Raw genomic sequence first — 16,103 nt, 5'->3', positions numbered from 1 at the left:
GAAGTGTGAGCGCGGCGCCTGGTTGGAGTAAATTGCTCTAGCTGACAACAGGCTAGGTCACAACAACCTTTGACGTTATGTAGATGTCGGTACCTCCGTACCTGAAGGTACCACAGCATCCTTGGTTGGTTTATTATTATTTGTGCTCAAAGGGTGCAGAAACGATGCGAACTTGCTTTTCCTTTGTGGCGAAGGGTGAGCAGGTCCTGAGGGACGTACGTGTCGTAAAGACCACTGCTTGTTCGGAAGCTGCGCCGGCTATTTAGTAGCGTACAAGACCTATGTGGTACAAGACCTATCCTATTAGAGTTGGCGAATGTTTCCTTACTCCCCCCGCCCCGGTTTTCGTCGGGCCGCCATTTTGAGCGCTTTTACTTCCTTCTACAAATTGGAAGTCTTGCAAGAATGGGCGGAAGTGCTTCAGCGGTTCCGCTTCTTCCCCCCGCCCTTTTCCCTCACCCACGGAATAAGGTGTCGAGGCGGGCAGAGGGTTGCTGCGCTTTTCAGGGGAGCTCTTCCCCAAGACACCGAGGGGAACCAAAATGAAAAAAAGCGCTTCGGGGAGCCTCTCGGCGCCAACTTCCTGCCTGAGACACCTGTCAACCTTGGCCCGCCTCTTTTGAGGGGGGTGGGTTGGTGGGAAGTCACGTGAGAGAAAGCGGGTTGAGGCAATAGGTCACGTGAGAGAAACCGGAAGTCGGTTGCGCCGAGTCCCGGGTGTTTTCTTCCTGACCGCGGGGGCCGCAGGTGCAGCCGGGGTCCCGTGCTCCGCCACGGCCCCCTCCACCATGAGGCGGGTGCGCGCGGCCGGGGAGAAGCTGTGCCGGCGCGTGCGCGGCCTGGAGGCGCTGCGCGAGACGTGCCGCCAGTACCCGGTCTTCTGCTGCCTCCTCCTGGGGCTCAGTGCGGCGACGCTCCTGCTCAGCCGGTAACGGGGATGGGGGGGCGAAGCGGGTTCGGCGCTGGGGGTTCTCCCCGTCACGGAAGCGCACGAGCGGGGCAGAGCCTGCTCTCCTGCTCGCGGAAGGCGCTTCAGGTCGAAATGTATTTGCCACCAGTCAAATAAAACACATCCCTTTGTAGGTGTAGCCGGAAGGACGGCTGTGGAAGGGGCGTGATAAACCCTTTTTAGTAAACTGCTCGGGTCTTATGTTTTAAGAGCAAAGGTAGGGCACAAAACTAAATAAACAAAAAGGAGGGCTGTCTTTACGTTACGTTGACCTCCGTTTGCCCTCCTCGCTGAAGTGAAATTGCACGTGTGGGGGTCGTTTCCACGAACCACTACCCCCCACCTGTTTTCACAAGAGTACTTTTCTTTGCTGCAGCCTCTCCTTTCTCCCTGTCAAGGAGAGGCCCAGTGTGAGGATCTGTCACCCTCCTGCAACACCATCAAAATGCTGCTTGTGAGCAAAGGACATTGTGTGTGAATTTGAACCAGTCGGGAGCTGAGTCTCACAATGTCTAGAATAATTACTTAGAAGAGTTGGAAGGGATCGCGAAGGTCATATAGTCTGACCCCTCGATGCAGAAATATTTTGCCCAACATAGGGCTCAAACCCACAAACCCCGAGTCTCATTCTCTACTGACTAAGCTATCCCAACTGTCAATCATGGTCTCTTTGCAGCAGTGACTCTGATATTTTGGAGGAGTACCCATATCTCTTTTAACATTTATGACTTTAGATACTGCACAGTCACTTACTGCATTATGCTTGTTGCCATTCAGGCGCCTAAGTCTTGGCACTTGTAGGTTAGGCACTGAAATAAGCAAACAGTTTCTTCACCATTTAGCACAAGTATGGAGAATTTGTAGTCCCCAGATGTTGGTCAGGAATGATGAGAGTTGTAGCCCATTGGTCAAATTGGTTGGTGTTGATGGAAATCTTAGTCCAACAGCATCTGATATGATTGTCTTGATAGCTGTATAAATTTCTGTTATAGTTTATGTAGTTTTGAATATGGTTTTCCAGAGTTCGTAGTAGAAACATAACCAGATACCCCTTTTTGTGCTGCTTTGTAGACTGTAATTTTTCTCTTTATTTTTGAGGTATCTTCACATTCTCATGACCTTCTGGTCATTTGTGGCGGGAGTTGTCACATTCTATTGTTCCCTAGGACCAGATTCCCTCTTACCCAATATTCTATTTACAATAAAACATAAAACCAAGGTAAAGTATAACTTCATTAGTATGCTTTGATACCTCATATGGAAGAAACAACTGACTACTGCTTTCTTTTATCATTGTCAGAGCACTAGGTTTATGCAAATTTAACTGAAACATTAGTTAATGATCAAGAACTACTTTCAGTTGATGCTGCTGCAAGTTTACAGCATCTTTGTTTATTAAATACTGCATTTGGCACACTTCCTTCAATATCTCAAAAAGTACCAATGTTGAGACTTGGGTAATATACAAATTTAGATTAAATTAGTTAAAAGGCTGATGTTTAATGAAATTATTTGATAAACATTTATTTTACTGAAAAATATAGAAATATTTGTAGATTGTATGGAACATATGCCTCATCAAAATGTATTTGCAAAAGGCATACATACTTATTTTGAAGAGATGGAGGGACTGTGCATGTACAAATATTTCTAAATGATGTTGTGTACAGTTTCAAGGGGAAGGGGGTGTGCGCAGGTGGAACATGCTAAGCCCTTCTGCACCCCCCAAAAAAGCTGGGCTTACTTTTTCAGTGTCAAAACCCAGCTGGGGCTGAGGGGATAGATTTCATGGGGGAGGGGGGAAGAAAGTACCAAATGAAGAAAAGGTTGGGATATTGTAGTGGGTGGCATGAAGTTCCAAGTGTGAGAGGATTCTTAGGGGCACTTTTTCTCCTCACCACCAGCCAAGGTTTGGCATCACTGATGCTTCTGCCATAAATGAAAATAATGTCCTGGTATGAAGCTGTTGGTGAGAAGGGAAAAGATCCTGTAGAGCCTTCATCTCACTCCTTTCTCACCCCAGCTGAGGTTTGGCATTGCTACCTTTCCCCCCATTTGCTTTAGACAGATTCATAGGTAGAAGAGGTAGTGGAAGAAATCCATTGCTGCTGTCCACTTATAGAATGGCATTTTATTTAGTGAAAGTGTCAGCTTATGTAACAGAAGGAGAGGCATTTTTTGTCATTTCCCCCTCCCTTTCCCTCTGCAGTCACCTATGTCCCTCTCAGATCAGTTCTGGAGGGTTGGAGTGTGGAAGGTATAATGCTATGGTGGAAGGAGAATTGGAAAAAAAACCCCACCTCTTCTGTTTGGTAGATGCTTCAGCTGGATCAAGCATTGTTCCACAAGTGGGATAGCAGCAAGATAAGATTGTGGGAAGGAGCAGGACGGTGAAAGCAGAATGAGTTTAGGAGAGTAGCCTAATTTCAAGACATTTGAGATGTGCTGTGGTGTGAATATTTGCTTGATGTTACAAGCCTTGTTTTTGGGGGGTGGGGTGGGCGGTGCAGACTGTTTCAGTATTTATTTCTGTGTTTTATTGTTCTGTCAACATTTCTTCTTATGTGATTAGTTTCACTGCATAATCATTAAACATGGCCAATGCTGAATTATTTCCTTAGGATTATGAGTAATGGCACACTCGTTTGTTTTCTTAGCAATTAGAACTGCAAGAACTATATCCTCAAGGTTACACCTGTGCAGTATGTAGTAGCGTCAAATGTAATAGGCACAGGTAAGTGAAAAATAGCATTTTAATTTTCTTTTTTGTACCTTGAGGAATGGACCACTGCTTAACAATCTTCTTTATTCTATAGGCCTACATTTCTGCTACAAAATTATCAGCCATGGCTGAACTTGAAAGTTCCTTCTAAAGTTGATGCATCTCTCTCAGAGGTAACTGTTTAGCATCACCAGGTGTTAAAAAAAATCACTATCATCCTTGCTTTGAATACCAGAATTTTGCATTTGCCCTGTTTGTAAGAATTAGTAAATTATGGGTGGATCCAACATAACACTAAGCGAATGTTCAGCTGGTGCAAGGATTTTTGCTTGTGCAATAGAATGTTCTCCCCATCCAAAATCTGTTCCAGGAGGAGAGGAGGGGAAAGGTCCTGTTTTGCATAAATGAAAATCCTTCTGCTAACAGGATGGATTCCTTCAATACCACCTGCAAATATCTTGCCCCTAAAATGTGGGGCCCATCCTTGGTGGGTCAGCTGGTGTCTAATATCCAGGGCTGCCAACAATCTTGCAAAGTATCCTGCTGTCACGCCTTATGTAAGTCTGGGCAAGGAGACTCCCATACCTTATTGGACACCCCTAAGATTCCAGAGAAGCAAAAGCTTAAAAAATAAAGAGCTAAATCCTCTCTGAGCCTCAGGCTAGCCAATTACTCAGTAACAATTAGTTAGGAATTGGATTCAGTACCAAGGCTTGTATCCAATCTGAAATAAGATAGCTCTATTAAAAAAGAATAAGAAGAAAATGGAATAAAAATAACTGCATGTAAGGGAGACCAAAGTACAGTTGATAGCTATATTTAGGAAATATAAATCAGACTAAAATAAAAAAGGTAATTCTGAATCCTATACATACCACAAAACAATGATTAAGAAATGAAAATCCATAGCATAGCAAATATGATCTCCCAGTGTGGTGTAGTGGTTAAAAGCGGTAGTCTCGTAATCTGGTGAACTGGGTTCGCGTCTCCGCCCCTCCACATGCAGCTGCTGGGTGACCTTGGGCTAGTCACACTTCTGTGAAGTCTCTCAGCCTCACTCACCTCACAGAGTGTTTGTTGTGGGGAAGGAAGGGAAAGGAGATTGTTGGCCGCTTTGAGACTCCTTTGGGTAGTGATAAAGCGGGATATCAAATCCAAACTCTTCTTCCCAGATAAAAAAGTTAAGGAAGGCAAAAGGAGACTAAATGGAAATGAAATGGAGAAAAGGGACAAAGGAGCAACGGCTAGCCTAACAGTAAAAATTATAGCAACTGAGGTTGAATCCCCCAAACCAGTCAGAAGACTTAACACCTAGAACCTTCTAGCACTTTAGTGTACATGCTTTTCATAGCTGAAACCAGTTCATAATTACCAGGCCCCAGCTCTGACCTTGAAACCTAGGAGCAGCATAGATGCTTCAACTCTGTAAGATCACTCCAATTACTTGAGAGTAGCTTCCAGCTTTTCACCTAGAGGCCTAAGCAAGTAAACCATTCCGTTAACACTGTCCTATGAATATTTATGAAAAACGAGCACTTTTATCGTTTTTCAAATTATAATTGATTGATTGTAAAAATAAGTAAATAAGGAGCACTGTGTAAGAGGGTGATTTTCTTTCTGTCACTGCATCAATGGGAAAGGGAATATTTTTGGCTTGTTGCCGCTCACATTGCTGGTAGTAAACAGACCAGTTAATTCTTGAAGAAATGCATGCCTGCAGTTCTGCCACCTCTCTACCAACATTTTTGGGCATACAAGAACCTGAACATTGAATCCCCAGACTGTACCCCCCATTGCTTTTTAAATGCTTTTGGGGCTGAAGATTCATGCAGTATATGCAGCTGCCTTTGTTGCTGAAATGCTTCTGCCAGTGGCATGCCATCCCTATAAGTTGCCTCTTTTACTGGGAATATTTTAATGCATTATTTAATTTGTCACTGTGATTTTATCTGCAGGTGTTTGAGCTTGTGCTGGAAAACTTTGTTTATCCTTGGTACAGGTAAGATTCCTTCAATGAATCTTTATTCAGTGGTTTTTTAAATAGCCTTATATCCATCTACACATAGAAGTCACAAAGGATGGCATATAAGACAATTCATACGGCACATCCTGTTCTTGAGTTGCAAATTCTTAACCTGTGGATGGTAGAGGTTTCTTGGATCAATATTGTATTTTAAAGCTTTGCCTCATTAAGACAGCAGAGGGAGCTGAAATACCATCTTGTCTTAAAATAAGAGCGCTTTGAGGATTTGTTCACTGATAAGGCTTAAAGTATATGAAACACAAAGGGCTGGCCTTTTAGCCTCATGATGTATAATTATTTAAGCCACTAAATGTAGTTTTATTTATTTATTTTTTATTGAAGTGATACAGAAAAAGAAGGAAAGGTGAGGGGGAATAAAAAAGAACAACAAATGGATTTAGTAATACTTAGAAATTAAAAGCTCACTTTGATTGTCTGGTGAGCATGAAAATTTGGGAGTATAGTTTGGGAATCTGTGAAATGTTGTTCAGTGTATCGTTTCCTGTAGATAGTGTCCGGAGCCGTATTAACCTAATTATTTATTTCATTGCTTGATTGTTAAACAACAACACCACCACTCCAAGCGGTTTACAAAAAATAATAATCAAGAAAATCAAGAAAAGATAGCAGGCATAATTTTAAAACATACAAAGGTTAAAATACTAAAATAGATTAAAATTACCTCAACTTTAGTCCTATGAAATGACTAAACAGGAACATAGATGAATGTGTTTGCTTATCAATAATGATGCACAGTGCTTTCTTTTGAAATTTTGCAGGGAAATAACTGATGATGAATCATCTGTGGATGAATTAAGAGTAACACTGAGATTTTTTGCATCTGCAGTAATTCGCCGAATATACAAGGTAACAGCGCTATGATGTTGAATCAAAAGTAAATCATTTGCGGTTGGGCTTTTTAGAAGATGGTAGTAAAGGATTACTTGGGAAACATTGGATGCACATGCCACCCCTCCGACTCATATCTGTTTTATACCAGTTCAGTGCTTGCAGTATTTTTCAAATAATCTTGGGAATTGTATCTTAGGTTGATTGGGAATTTATGTTCCCAGCCCCCTCTCAGATGTACAGTTCTTGCGAGTTTTCAGGAGGCAGTGACTTTTAAATAAGTTTGTGTACTTACAGTCCTTTATGTTGGGACACTTTGACTGAATTAAGCTCTTGCATCTAATTTGCAATTAAAACAAGAACCTTCAATACTTGTCATGTTTTCTGACACTATTTAAATTATGCAACTTGAATGTTTCTATATAAGCAAATGCACTTTGTTGTCATCTTTTTATTAATAACAGGGAAAATGATTTCCTCTTCTACTTCTCATCCAGGTGGATATTCCAACGGTTATTACAAGGAAAATGCTGAAGGCAGCTATGAAGCATATAGAAGTAATAGCCAAAGCCAGTCATAAAGGTAGTATTGACAATACCATGCATTTAAATGGTTGTTAGCCTGGCAAAACCCCATTGTTATCTCTTCAGAGTGCTTTCCTGCATAAAAACCCATGACACTTTTTTTAATACCCCATCTTTACATTGACTGGGACAAAAAAGTACCCTTGTGGCAAAAAAAAAAATCAGGTGTACTGAATATCTTTTGTCTCAAGTGCTGTTTCTTTACAGAACAAAACCTGAATTGGCCAATGGATTGTTATCATGCTATTTTTGTTCAATTGGCTTACAACTGTTGTGTCTGTGTTATCATTGGCTGTTTTTTTGTTAATGGCACCTGTTAGTAGTGTAATTATTGCAGCCTGTCATTTTCTACATTTCACTCCCATGTGACCTCACTGTTCAAAATCATTTCTGCCACTACCCCCTCCAAAATGTATATCTGTAAATCAGAATATTACTTCATGCTTTTGATAAAGTGGTCAGTAGTCCATGAAAGCTTATCCCGTAATAAATACGTTAGTCTTTAAGGTGCCACAAAACTCCTTGGTTTTTATGTGCTGCCAGAGAATTATCATGGCTACCTTTCTGGAAACGGTAAGTGACTGAAATATTGGGAGACAATAGAGTATCTTGTGTCTGTAAATTCTGTAATGACATATGCACCTGGTGTGAATTTTACCCAAATTGATTGAATTCTTCTTTCATCAACAAACTAAAAAGCTTTACTGTAGTGTATCTTGGCATAAGTTAAATGTTCCATGCCCAAATCTGTATTTGTGGCATCAGAAGAAAGTGTGCATCATAGTACTGAAACTTCCAGAGCCAGATAACACAACTTTTTACATGAGATTAATATTTGTTTTGAGTAGATACTAGCCCTTCCCTTTTTGGTATATAGATTATCCAGCAACTGTCTCAAAAAAAACAAATGAAAAATGCTACAGTCAGGAATAAACTGTGTTGCTGGTAAAATGCTTGGGGAAACTTTGGCCGTTTCCCATGCTATTTCTGAATAATCCCCACCCCATCGCAGCGGGATAACAGATAAAGGCATATGGAAATTGGAGCAAATTCTGAGCACATCTTTTGATGAGAAATCATGGGTGTTTCTTGCAGAAATATCTCCACCTTTAATGTGGATCGTTGTCCAACTGTGTCATTTGTCTTGAGACTGCAAAGTTCTTTGTATTTATGGAATTTGTATGACATCATATAACATAAAGTTCTCTGAATCACTTAGAACAAGTAAACTAGGTAAAAACATTTGAGGTACAAAATGAAACAGAACTCTCTGACTCTCCCCAGTCAGATTTGAAAACAAGCCCAGATTACCCAAGTTTTTTAAAAGAGATGGGTTAACACAAGGTGCTTCGCTTGGTGCTGAAAAGTTCACATACATGGCTCAGTTGGTTAGAGCGTGGTGCTGATAACACCAAGGTTGCAGGTTCGATCCCTGTGGGACAGCTGCATATTCCTGCATTGCAGGGGTTTGGACTAGTCACGTGATGATCCTCAAGGCCCCTTCCAACTCTACAGTTCTGTTATTCTTTGGCTCCATGTGAACCAAGATGCCACTACTGAAAAGGCCCTGTCCCTTATGGAAAGGCAGCTTGGCCATATGCTGTTTCAGCCTTTAAAGGTTAAAACTAGCATGTTCAATTGGGCCTGGAAAGGGCCTGTGAGCCACCGTAGCTTGAAGCCCTGTTAATGACCACATTCCGTTTCCAGACTGTTTTTTAAAGGCAGCTGTACACAGAACACATTGCAATAGTCTGACTGAGCAGCTATATCAATATCTCTAGAACTACAGCCTGTCACTCTTCATAGCTGCTCTTCACAGCTGAACTGTGTTGTAAAGTAAAATATGAGGAATTGTTACGTAAAGCTATTCTATATAAATTTCATATAAATCTTGCTGAATTTCCTTTTTCCCTGCAGTGAAAAATGTCGAATATTTACAGCAAGCTGCTTTAGAAGAATATGGACCAGAGCTCCATGTGGCTTTGAGAAGTAGAAGAGATGAACTTCATTATTTAAGGAAACTTACAGAACTTCTTTTCTCCTTTCTTCTACCTCCAAAGGCAACAGATTGCGGGTATGCTATGAATTTAGGATTCTGATTTATTTGCATTCCGTGCTTTTTTGTTGTGTGGTTACGCACAGTAGAGTCCAAAAACAAATCTTGTAATCTCAGAAAATCTTACTTTGCTTCCAGGGCTCTTGCGCAACTACACACCTGGCTAGGGTCAACACTTGGCAGTGTTCATTAAAAACCAGTTGTGTGGGAGTAGGTTCAGTATAACCTGTGCTTGGTTGTGATTCTTCTCAAAGGCTTCAGTCGCAATCTCCAATTAGTAGGTTTTCCTTCCACACAGATCTCCGTTGTACAGAACTGCTCCTCTTCCGTCTGCCCGCAAAGCTTAATGGCAGCATCACCAAAGCACCATATTCTTCAGCTATTTTGCACCCTTAGTGGTAGTGATCAGTACACATTCCAAGTGCTTCAAATTGGCTCTGGTCTGCAAGACACAAAGGCCAGAGGACTGCACTGTGAGCAGCAGTGTGAGGAATTCTTGCATATTTTGTAAAATAGAACAGCAAGTGATTTTTCCAACAGTTTAGAATGAGTACTTTATGAAAGCTCCATTGCGATGAGAGAAAAGCAGAAGTGTATAAAAATAAGCTCTTTTATTCCTTTCAGATCATTCACCATACTTATAAGAGAAATCCTTTCAGGTTCTGTTTTCCTTCCCACCATGGACTTCTTAGCTGATCCGGTGAGTTTTGAGAAGTTCACTTAGCCCTGTTTTCATTTTTCAACGAAATGCTACAGTTGGACTGCTATAAGAATGAATTGTTGCATTTGCCTCAGACCTTTTCTACAAGCTTAAGGGGCTGCTGTACATGGTCCTCCTGTTCCTCATTTTATCCCTCATAACAACCCTGTGAGGTAGGTCAGGCCGAGGGACTGGGACTTCCCCAAGGTCGCCCAGTGAGCTTCATGGCTGAGTTGGGATTTTGAAACCTTGTCTCCCAGGTCCTAGCCTGACACTCTGATCCTTGTTTGCAAGGTTTTATTCATTTAATGTTTTAAGTGGCTTTAGGGTTTTTTATTAATATTAAAGAAAATCGGGATATAAATTATTAAAATAAAGAGATGCTATAGGAAATGCCTCTGCAACATTATCACTTGAACTAGGCATTCACAGGGCTTCATTAGTAATAGCTGCAGTTGTTGAATATATAAGATTTTTCATTGTTCCAGCAGCTATTTGATTGTATTCCCACTAAATGCATTTTTAGATTTTTTATTTTATTTTTTTGATGGCAGGTTTCAGTCTGCAAACGTGCTTATGCATTCATAAACAACTAGCTCATTACCATCTGAGCCAAAATCCTTTTACAGTTGTGGCTTGGCTTGTACATCATCTTGGCTCATTCTGAGCCGTCTCTGCTCCTTTCCCTTTTCTGGAAACATACCTTCCAGCGGCAGTGAAGGGGGAAAGCAGGCTGCACAAACTGGAGGACTGCTCTCCAGTCCTTGGTTCGGTCTTAAATCCTTTAACCGATACAAACTTCTCAGTTCCTGGGAACTTATTATTGTGCCTGGAAATTCTAGCAAACTGTGGTTTTGTTGGCAGAGTCTGATAAGCTGATAGGTTGTTGACAGAGGTGTAGATTGAAGCCACCAGTCACGTTGCTTTGCATGCGTTTCAGCTTGTGCAATCCAAGGATTTTGCTGAGGCTGCTTGGAACATCGGGTGCCACCACCTGTGCACGAAATCATTGTCTTTTCTGGCTACAACAGGTTGCTAGGACCAAACATACTATCTGAACCATGTAGTGAGTCATCCTTCTCTGAGGGAAGGGATCATGACTGCTGCCCTGCCCATGTCCTTTGTTTTAAAAGATCAAATCTAGATCCAGTGGTCCTTGATAACTATCCCCTGGTGCTACTGCAATTCCAAGCAGCCTTGGATGATATTGATTATGGAGCCATTCAAGTCTGGCTTTCAGCCTAGTTATGTGATGGAAGCAGCCTTGGCCATTTTGGTGGATGACTTACTCTGGGGAATGGATGGGGGATTGTAGCCTTGTTGGTTCTCCTGGGACTCTAGTGACCTTTGATAACATTGACTATGGTGCATGTGACCCAACAACTAGTAGGAGATGGTGAGCCAATCAGCTAGTCACAGAAGGATAGACTCATAGAATTGTAGAGTTGGAAGAGACCCGGTGGGTCATCTAGTCCAACCCCCTGGAATGCAGGAATCTCAGCTGAAGCATCCATGGCAGGTGGCCACCAAACCCCTGCATAAAGACTTCCAGTGAAAGTTGAGTTCACCACCTTCCACCGTCTAACAGCTCACTGCCAGAAAGCTCTTCCTGATGTTTAGTCAGAATCTCCTTTCTTGTAACTTGAATTTGTTGGGTCGTGTCCTAGCCTCCGGAGCAGGAGAAAATGAGCTCACTTCCTCTTCCACTTGTATGTGTGTAAGAGAGTGGAATTTAAGTGAAGTTCTGACAGCTAACGGACAGATAGGGACTGCCTGAGAGATTTTCTCTGGGTTAGACAGGAGGCTGGGATTACAGAGAGGGACTTTCAGGGTGGGCAGAAGGGGTGTCTGACTTATCTGAGAGGACTCAGAGTTTATCTGTCATCGGGGACAGATAGTGAATTGGCTCTCAGTTAAAGATAGGGATCGTCTGTGGACAGGCAAGGTTCTCTTTCTCTGTGGGGGGATGTTAGAATTCTAGAAGGGGCCTTTTACAGGTAGCGTAAGACAATAGCCACCCTAGAAAGAATTTATCTGTCCAGTGGCAGGTTTATAGTGTGAAGTTAAGGAAGATCTTAAGTATCTCTAAGCAATAACTTTATTGAGTATAAACAAATGAAGTTCTAGTTTTGGTTCTAAGAGTGTCTCATCCTTACTCAGTTCACCTGGGTGGGGGGTTGAACGGCCACAGTTTCGTGCTGCTGTAAAACCATTATTATTATTATTATTACACAGTGGCTCTGGTCCTTTCTGGTAGGGCACGCCCAATGGCTGGTGTTAGGGGACTTCTGTTCCACTCTTGGCCTTAGGCCTGGGAAACTGCTGGAGGAAGTGGAGGTTTGGGCTGCAGCGCCATTAACATGCAGGTGCCACTTAGCCCTCATTTCCACCTCATAGTTCTGCGGAGGCAGTGGAACGTATGAGCTGGCAGTCTCACTCTGAGGTGGCTGCCTTATGTGGTCAATCATTAAAACCATAGCATAGAAACAGACCCTTAGTCAAAGGGAAAGAAATATAATATATGTTAGTCATAGTTTACATCTTGGGATCAAAGGGGTGGTGGTCGTTGTTGTTGTTGTTTATTCAGCGCCATCTATGTGCTTGGTGCTTTCTGTAGAACAGGTATGGAAGTTCCCTGCCCTAAAACAGATGCAGAGAAACTACACAGGAAGGCAGTGTCACAGAGCTTTCTTCACATGAACGCGCACAAACACCCTCCAAGGGGGGAAAGCATGACCCACACAGCTCCAGCTTTTCGGTAGTATTGCCACCACTCTTCCAATAAGCCTCTTAATCCAGGAATTGGGAAACTACCTGCATATTCTCTCTCCAGTCATCTCTGGAAGGCAGAGTCAGCCCATCCTCTCCTGATTCCCTGCCTGCCCAAACCTTGGAGCGTGTTCGGATCAGCTTAGCTCATAAGCTGTAGTGATCTCAAGCCACCATCCAACCTCCAGTATTACAAAACGATTATGTCTTTATTTAAAAGAAATAATGAAAAAGGAAGGGGGAGGAAGGAGAGCAGAGTGCAAGACAAATCAAAACGTAGCATCTAGCTAGCTCACTTGAGCAAGCTATTAGGTTTAACTGAAATACCTGGAATAAACATGGATCTGCAAGTGTTCTGATGAGGACCAAATCTAGTAAAAACAAGCCCTCGCCTATATCTTGGGTGGGCAAGGGGTTGGTGGGGGAGCCCAACCAATGCAGAAGGGTTCATATGGCAGCAGGAGGCAGGACACCTTTAGAGATTGGTGCTTTGAAAAGAGTAGGAAGTATGAATTGGAAAGATCTCAAGGGCTCCCATCAACAGACTTGACTAAAGAGAAAAAGCTAATGTATTGCGGCAGGCGTGCACATTCCTGAAACATGCCATTCCAGTCTTTGGTCTAAGGAAAATTGTGGATGGACAGACAGGTTTGTGCAGATCACCATGATGGGCTTTTGTGTGTGTAATGAGAACATGGTAGGAAGGGAAAGAAGATGTGGTTATTTCAGTTGCACATGTTTTGTGCAGTAAGGCTTCCTGGAAAAGAGGAGTTTTGAACACTGGCTTAAGGTGGTCAGATAGTGGCAGTTTAGGGCTTAAGGGGCAACAAGGGAAAATGGGCAGAGTCTTTTCAGGGAATAGGAGACATTTGGATAGATGGTGGTGGTAGAGCTGGATGAGCAAATGTCACAGGAAGGGGTGTGTCAGGAAAAGAGAATGGAGAGATAAGGGGTGGCAAGGTAATTGGGGTTATCGAAGGTGACACAAGAAAACTTTTACAGGATCTCAATCTAGGACTGGGCTACTGCCAAATCTCTACAAGGAGGGTGGTGCTGCAGGAGCCTGATGTTTTTCTTAGAACTGTTTTTCTTCCAGTGAGTAGTAGTAGCCTCCACCAGTGGGGAAAAAACGATTTTGAAACAGCAGTTTCAGGGAGTGGTTCGCCTCCTTCCTGTCCATTCTGTGCTTTAAATCCCTCCCGCAGGATTCCACAGACGCCAAGTTTTGTCAGGCTGTATCTCATCTCGTTTCAGCTTCAGATCTCTCTAGTGTTCTTAATGTTTTGATCTGACTTCAAGTTTCTGTGTCCAGAAGGATGAGCAGATGTGCTGCGGCTAGTAGCTTACAAGCATGTGTCTAATACCTCTTCCCACTGGCGCTGCTTTGGTGCCTTGTAGAGTGCGACTAAAGACAGGGCGGTTTTTCGGAAATGGCAGGCAATATAGCCATTTTGGTTCCACATTAGGAGGGGTGCAGTGCTGCAAAGTTTTCATGCAGGTGTGGCCCTTTGGGCTCCAACTGTTGTGTGTAAAATATTTTTTCTTAATCTTCTCTTTAGGATACTGTGAACCACTTGCTACTTATCTTCATTGATGACAGCCCAGTGAGTACTGACAAAATGCGAATACAATTTTTCTGCTTCTGAAATCCCATGGTCTTGCTCAGTTGACTTGCTCTTCTTCCGCAGCCCGAGAAAGCAACAGAACCTGCTTCTGCTTTGGTTCCCTTCCTGCAAAAGTTTGCAGAGCCCAGAAGCAAGAAGCCCTCTGTAAGCATGAAACAAAAAGTTTAAATACGGTGCATGTTTACATTGTTGTTGTTTTTGTTTTCGTTATTGAAATTAAACAAGGAATTTTTAATTTATTTATTTTTACTTTTTATTCAGGTCTTACAATTAGAGCTGAAAGAAATTAAAAACCAGCAGGATCTTTTCTTTCTCTTTATGAACTTTTTGAAAAAAGAAGGAGCGGTGCATGTATTGCAGTTCTGCTTGGATGTAGGTACGGTACCGCAATAAGTTCCTACTGCACCTGTATTAAATAGCCATTATTGTGAGTGGTATGACTTAACTAGCTGAAAGTTCCCAGCGATGCTCAATAATTCTAATACACACACACACAAAATACTGAGATTTATAAATGTCTAATGTAATTCACTCATTTCTGGGGCTCTGTACAGCCACCCCCTCCCTAAGCTGACCCCAATAATATCCAACCAAAATCTTGCCCCGAATCAATTCAGGGTGAGGTTGATGTTTAATTGGGACATTTCAACTACATCTGCATTTGGGAGGGGCATCTCCTGCAGAGAGCAGGGAGCTTCTGTTCTTCTGGGTGCTGTTTCACAATGGCAAAGCAAAGCAAACCCGTGCAGTCAGCAAGATTGCACCCTTGGCAGGTGGCTCCTGCACTGCTGCATCACGTCCTGCCAGATCTGCCTTCCCTCCCCTCACTGCCGCCCCACCCCCATGTAATTGCCACCTCAACGTGCCCCAGCTCACTGCAGTTCAGACGACCCCATTCCTCTCTGTCACTGACTGCCACCTTCTCCCACTCTGTGGCTGCCATCACCGCAATTGCATTATGGGAAACGGCTGACTGAGCTGGACTCACCTCACTTGCCACTGATCCCCAAACCAACTCTTGCATCAGCACCACCGTGGTGATGATGAGCGATGGTGAGAGAACGGCCGGCATGGGGACAGTAGCTAGTTTTTTTCTCCCCCCTCTCCCTATGCCTCAGTCTCCTGCTTTGGGACCTTTGTGGTTCTTGGCCATCCCCTTTTCAGTCCTCTTCGGTGTGTTCCCTTCAGATAACATGCCAGCAAAGCAGACCCCTGCAGCTAGCGGGATTGCACCCTCTGCTCACTGGCTCAGATTGACTGTGATGCATACCCGCTCCCTGACAGCCGCAGGTCGCTTCAGGGTTTTCTTTGAAGGGAGTATTTGCAATATTCAGAAATAATGCCTTTTTTTCATTTTCTTCCACCAACAGAGGAACTTAATGACAAAATTTTGCAGCCAGAATTGTCAGATTCTGAAAAGATGTCCCTTCATGAAGAAGTACAGAAAATCTACAAAACCTACTGTTTGGATGAAAGCATTGACAAAATTAGATTTGATCCTTTCATTGTGGAAGAGATACAAAGTAGTAAGTGAGACTGGGTGGAAGGAGTGGTCCCTTTGGTAGCTGGCTCTGCACCTGCAATTACTTTCTCCCTTATCTTGCCAGTTTCCACAGGATAATAGAAATGTTGGGCCAGATTGTACAGTAGCTGTGTAGTCAAAGCACATGCCTCGATCAAACTTGGTGGCCTTGACATTCCCACCCCCACATGTCTCTTCTTGACTACCAGAATAACTGCTCTTGTCAACCTCCCAATATCAAGAGGGCAGAATTTGATGATTTAGTCCCTCCTGAGAATATCTAATCCTCCTATTACTGTGCATT

At 42.8% G+C, this 16,103-nt stretch overlaps 1 protein-coding gene across 1 annotated transcript in view; it reads left to right on the top strand.

Moving 5' to 3' along the window:
- Positions 1-688: 688 nt before the first annotated feature.
- The window catches only part of SNX14 (sorting nexin 14), a 35,530-nt gene continuing 20,115 nt past the window's right edge, over positions 689-16,103 (top strand). Inside the window, exons 1-13 of the mRNA XM_053381399.1 lie at positions 689-928; positions 2,048-2,168; positions 3,607-3,683; positions 3,766-3,844; positions 5,627-5,670; positions 6,474-6,561; positions 7,041-7,125; positions 9,045-9,201; positions 9,808-9,883; positions 14,212-14,256; positions 14,341-14,421; positions 14,539-14,653; positions 15,648-15,803. Of these exons, the coding sequence (XP_053237374.1) occupies positions 789-928; positions 2,048-2,168; positions 3,607-3,683; positions 3,766-3,844; positions 5,627-5,670; positions 6,474-6,561; positions 7,041-7,125; positions 9,045-9,201; positions 9,808-9,883; positions 14,212-14,256; positions 14,341-14,421; positions 14,539-14,653; positions 15,648-15,803 (1,264 nt within the window). The 5' untranslated portion in view covers positions 689-788. The remainder of the gene's footprint in view (positions 929-2,047; positions 2,169-3,606; positions 3,684-3,765; positions 3,845-5,626; positions 5,671-6,473; positions 6,562-7,040; positions 7,126-9,044; positions 9,202-9,807; positions 9,884-14,211; positions 14,257-14,340; positions 14,422-14,538; positions 14,654-15,647; positions 15,804-16,103) is intronic.

The sequence above is a fragment of the Podarcis raffonei genome, chromosome 3 (assembly GCF_027172205.1).
Source record: "Podarcis raffonei isolate rPodRaf1 chromosome 3, rPodRaf1.pri, whole genome shotgun sequence".
In the NCBI taxonomy this organism is placed as follows: Eukaryota; Metazoa; Chordata; class Lepidosauria; order Squamata; family Lacertidae; genus Podarcis; species Podarcis raffonei.
This window is presented reverse-complemented; position numbering and strand designations above follow the sequence as displayed.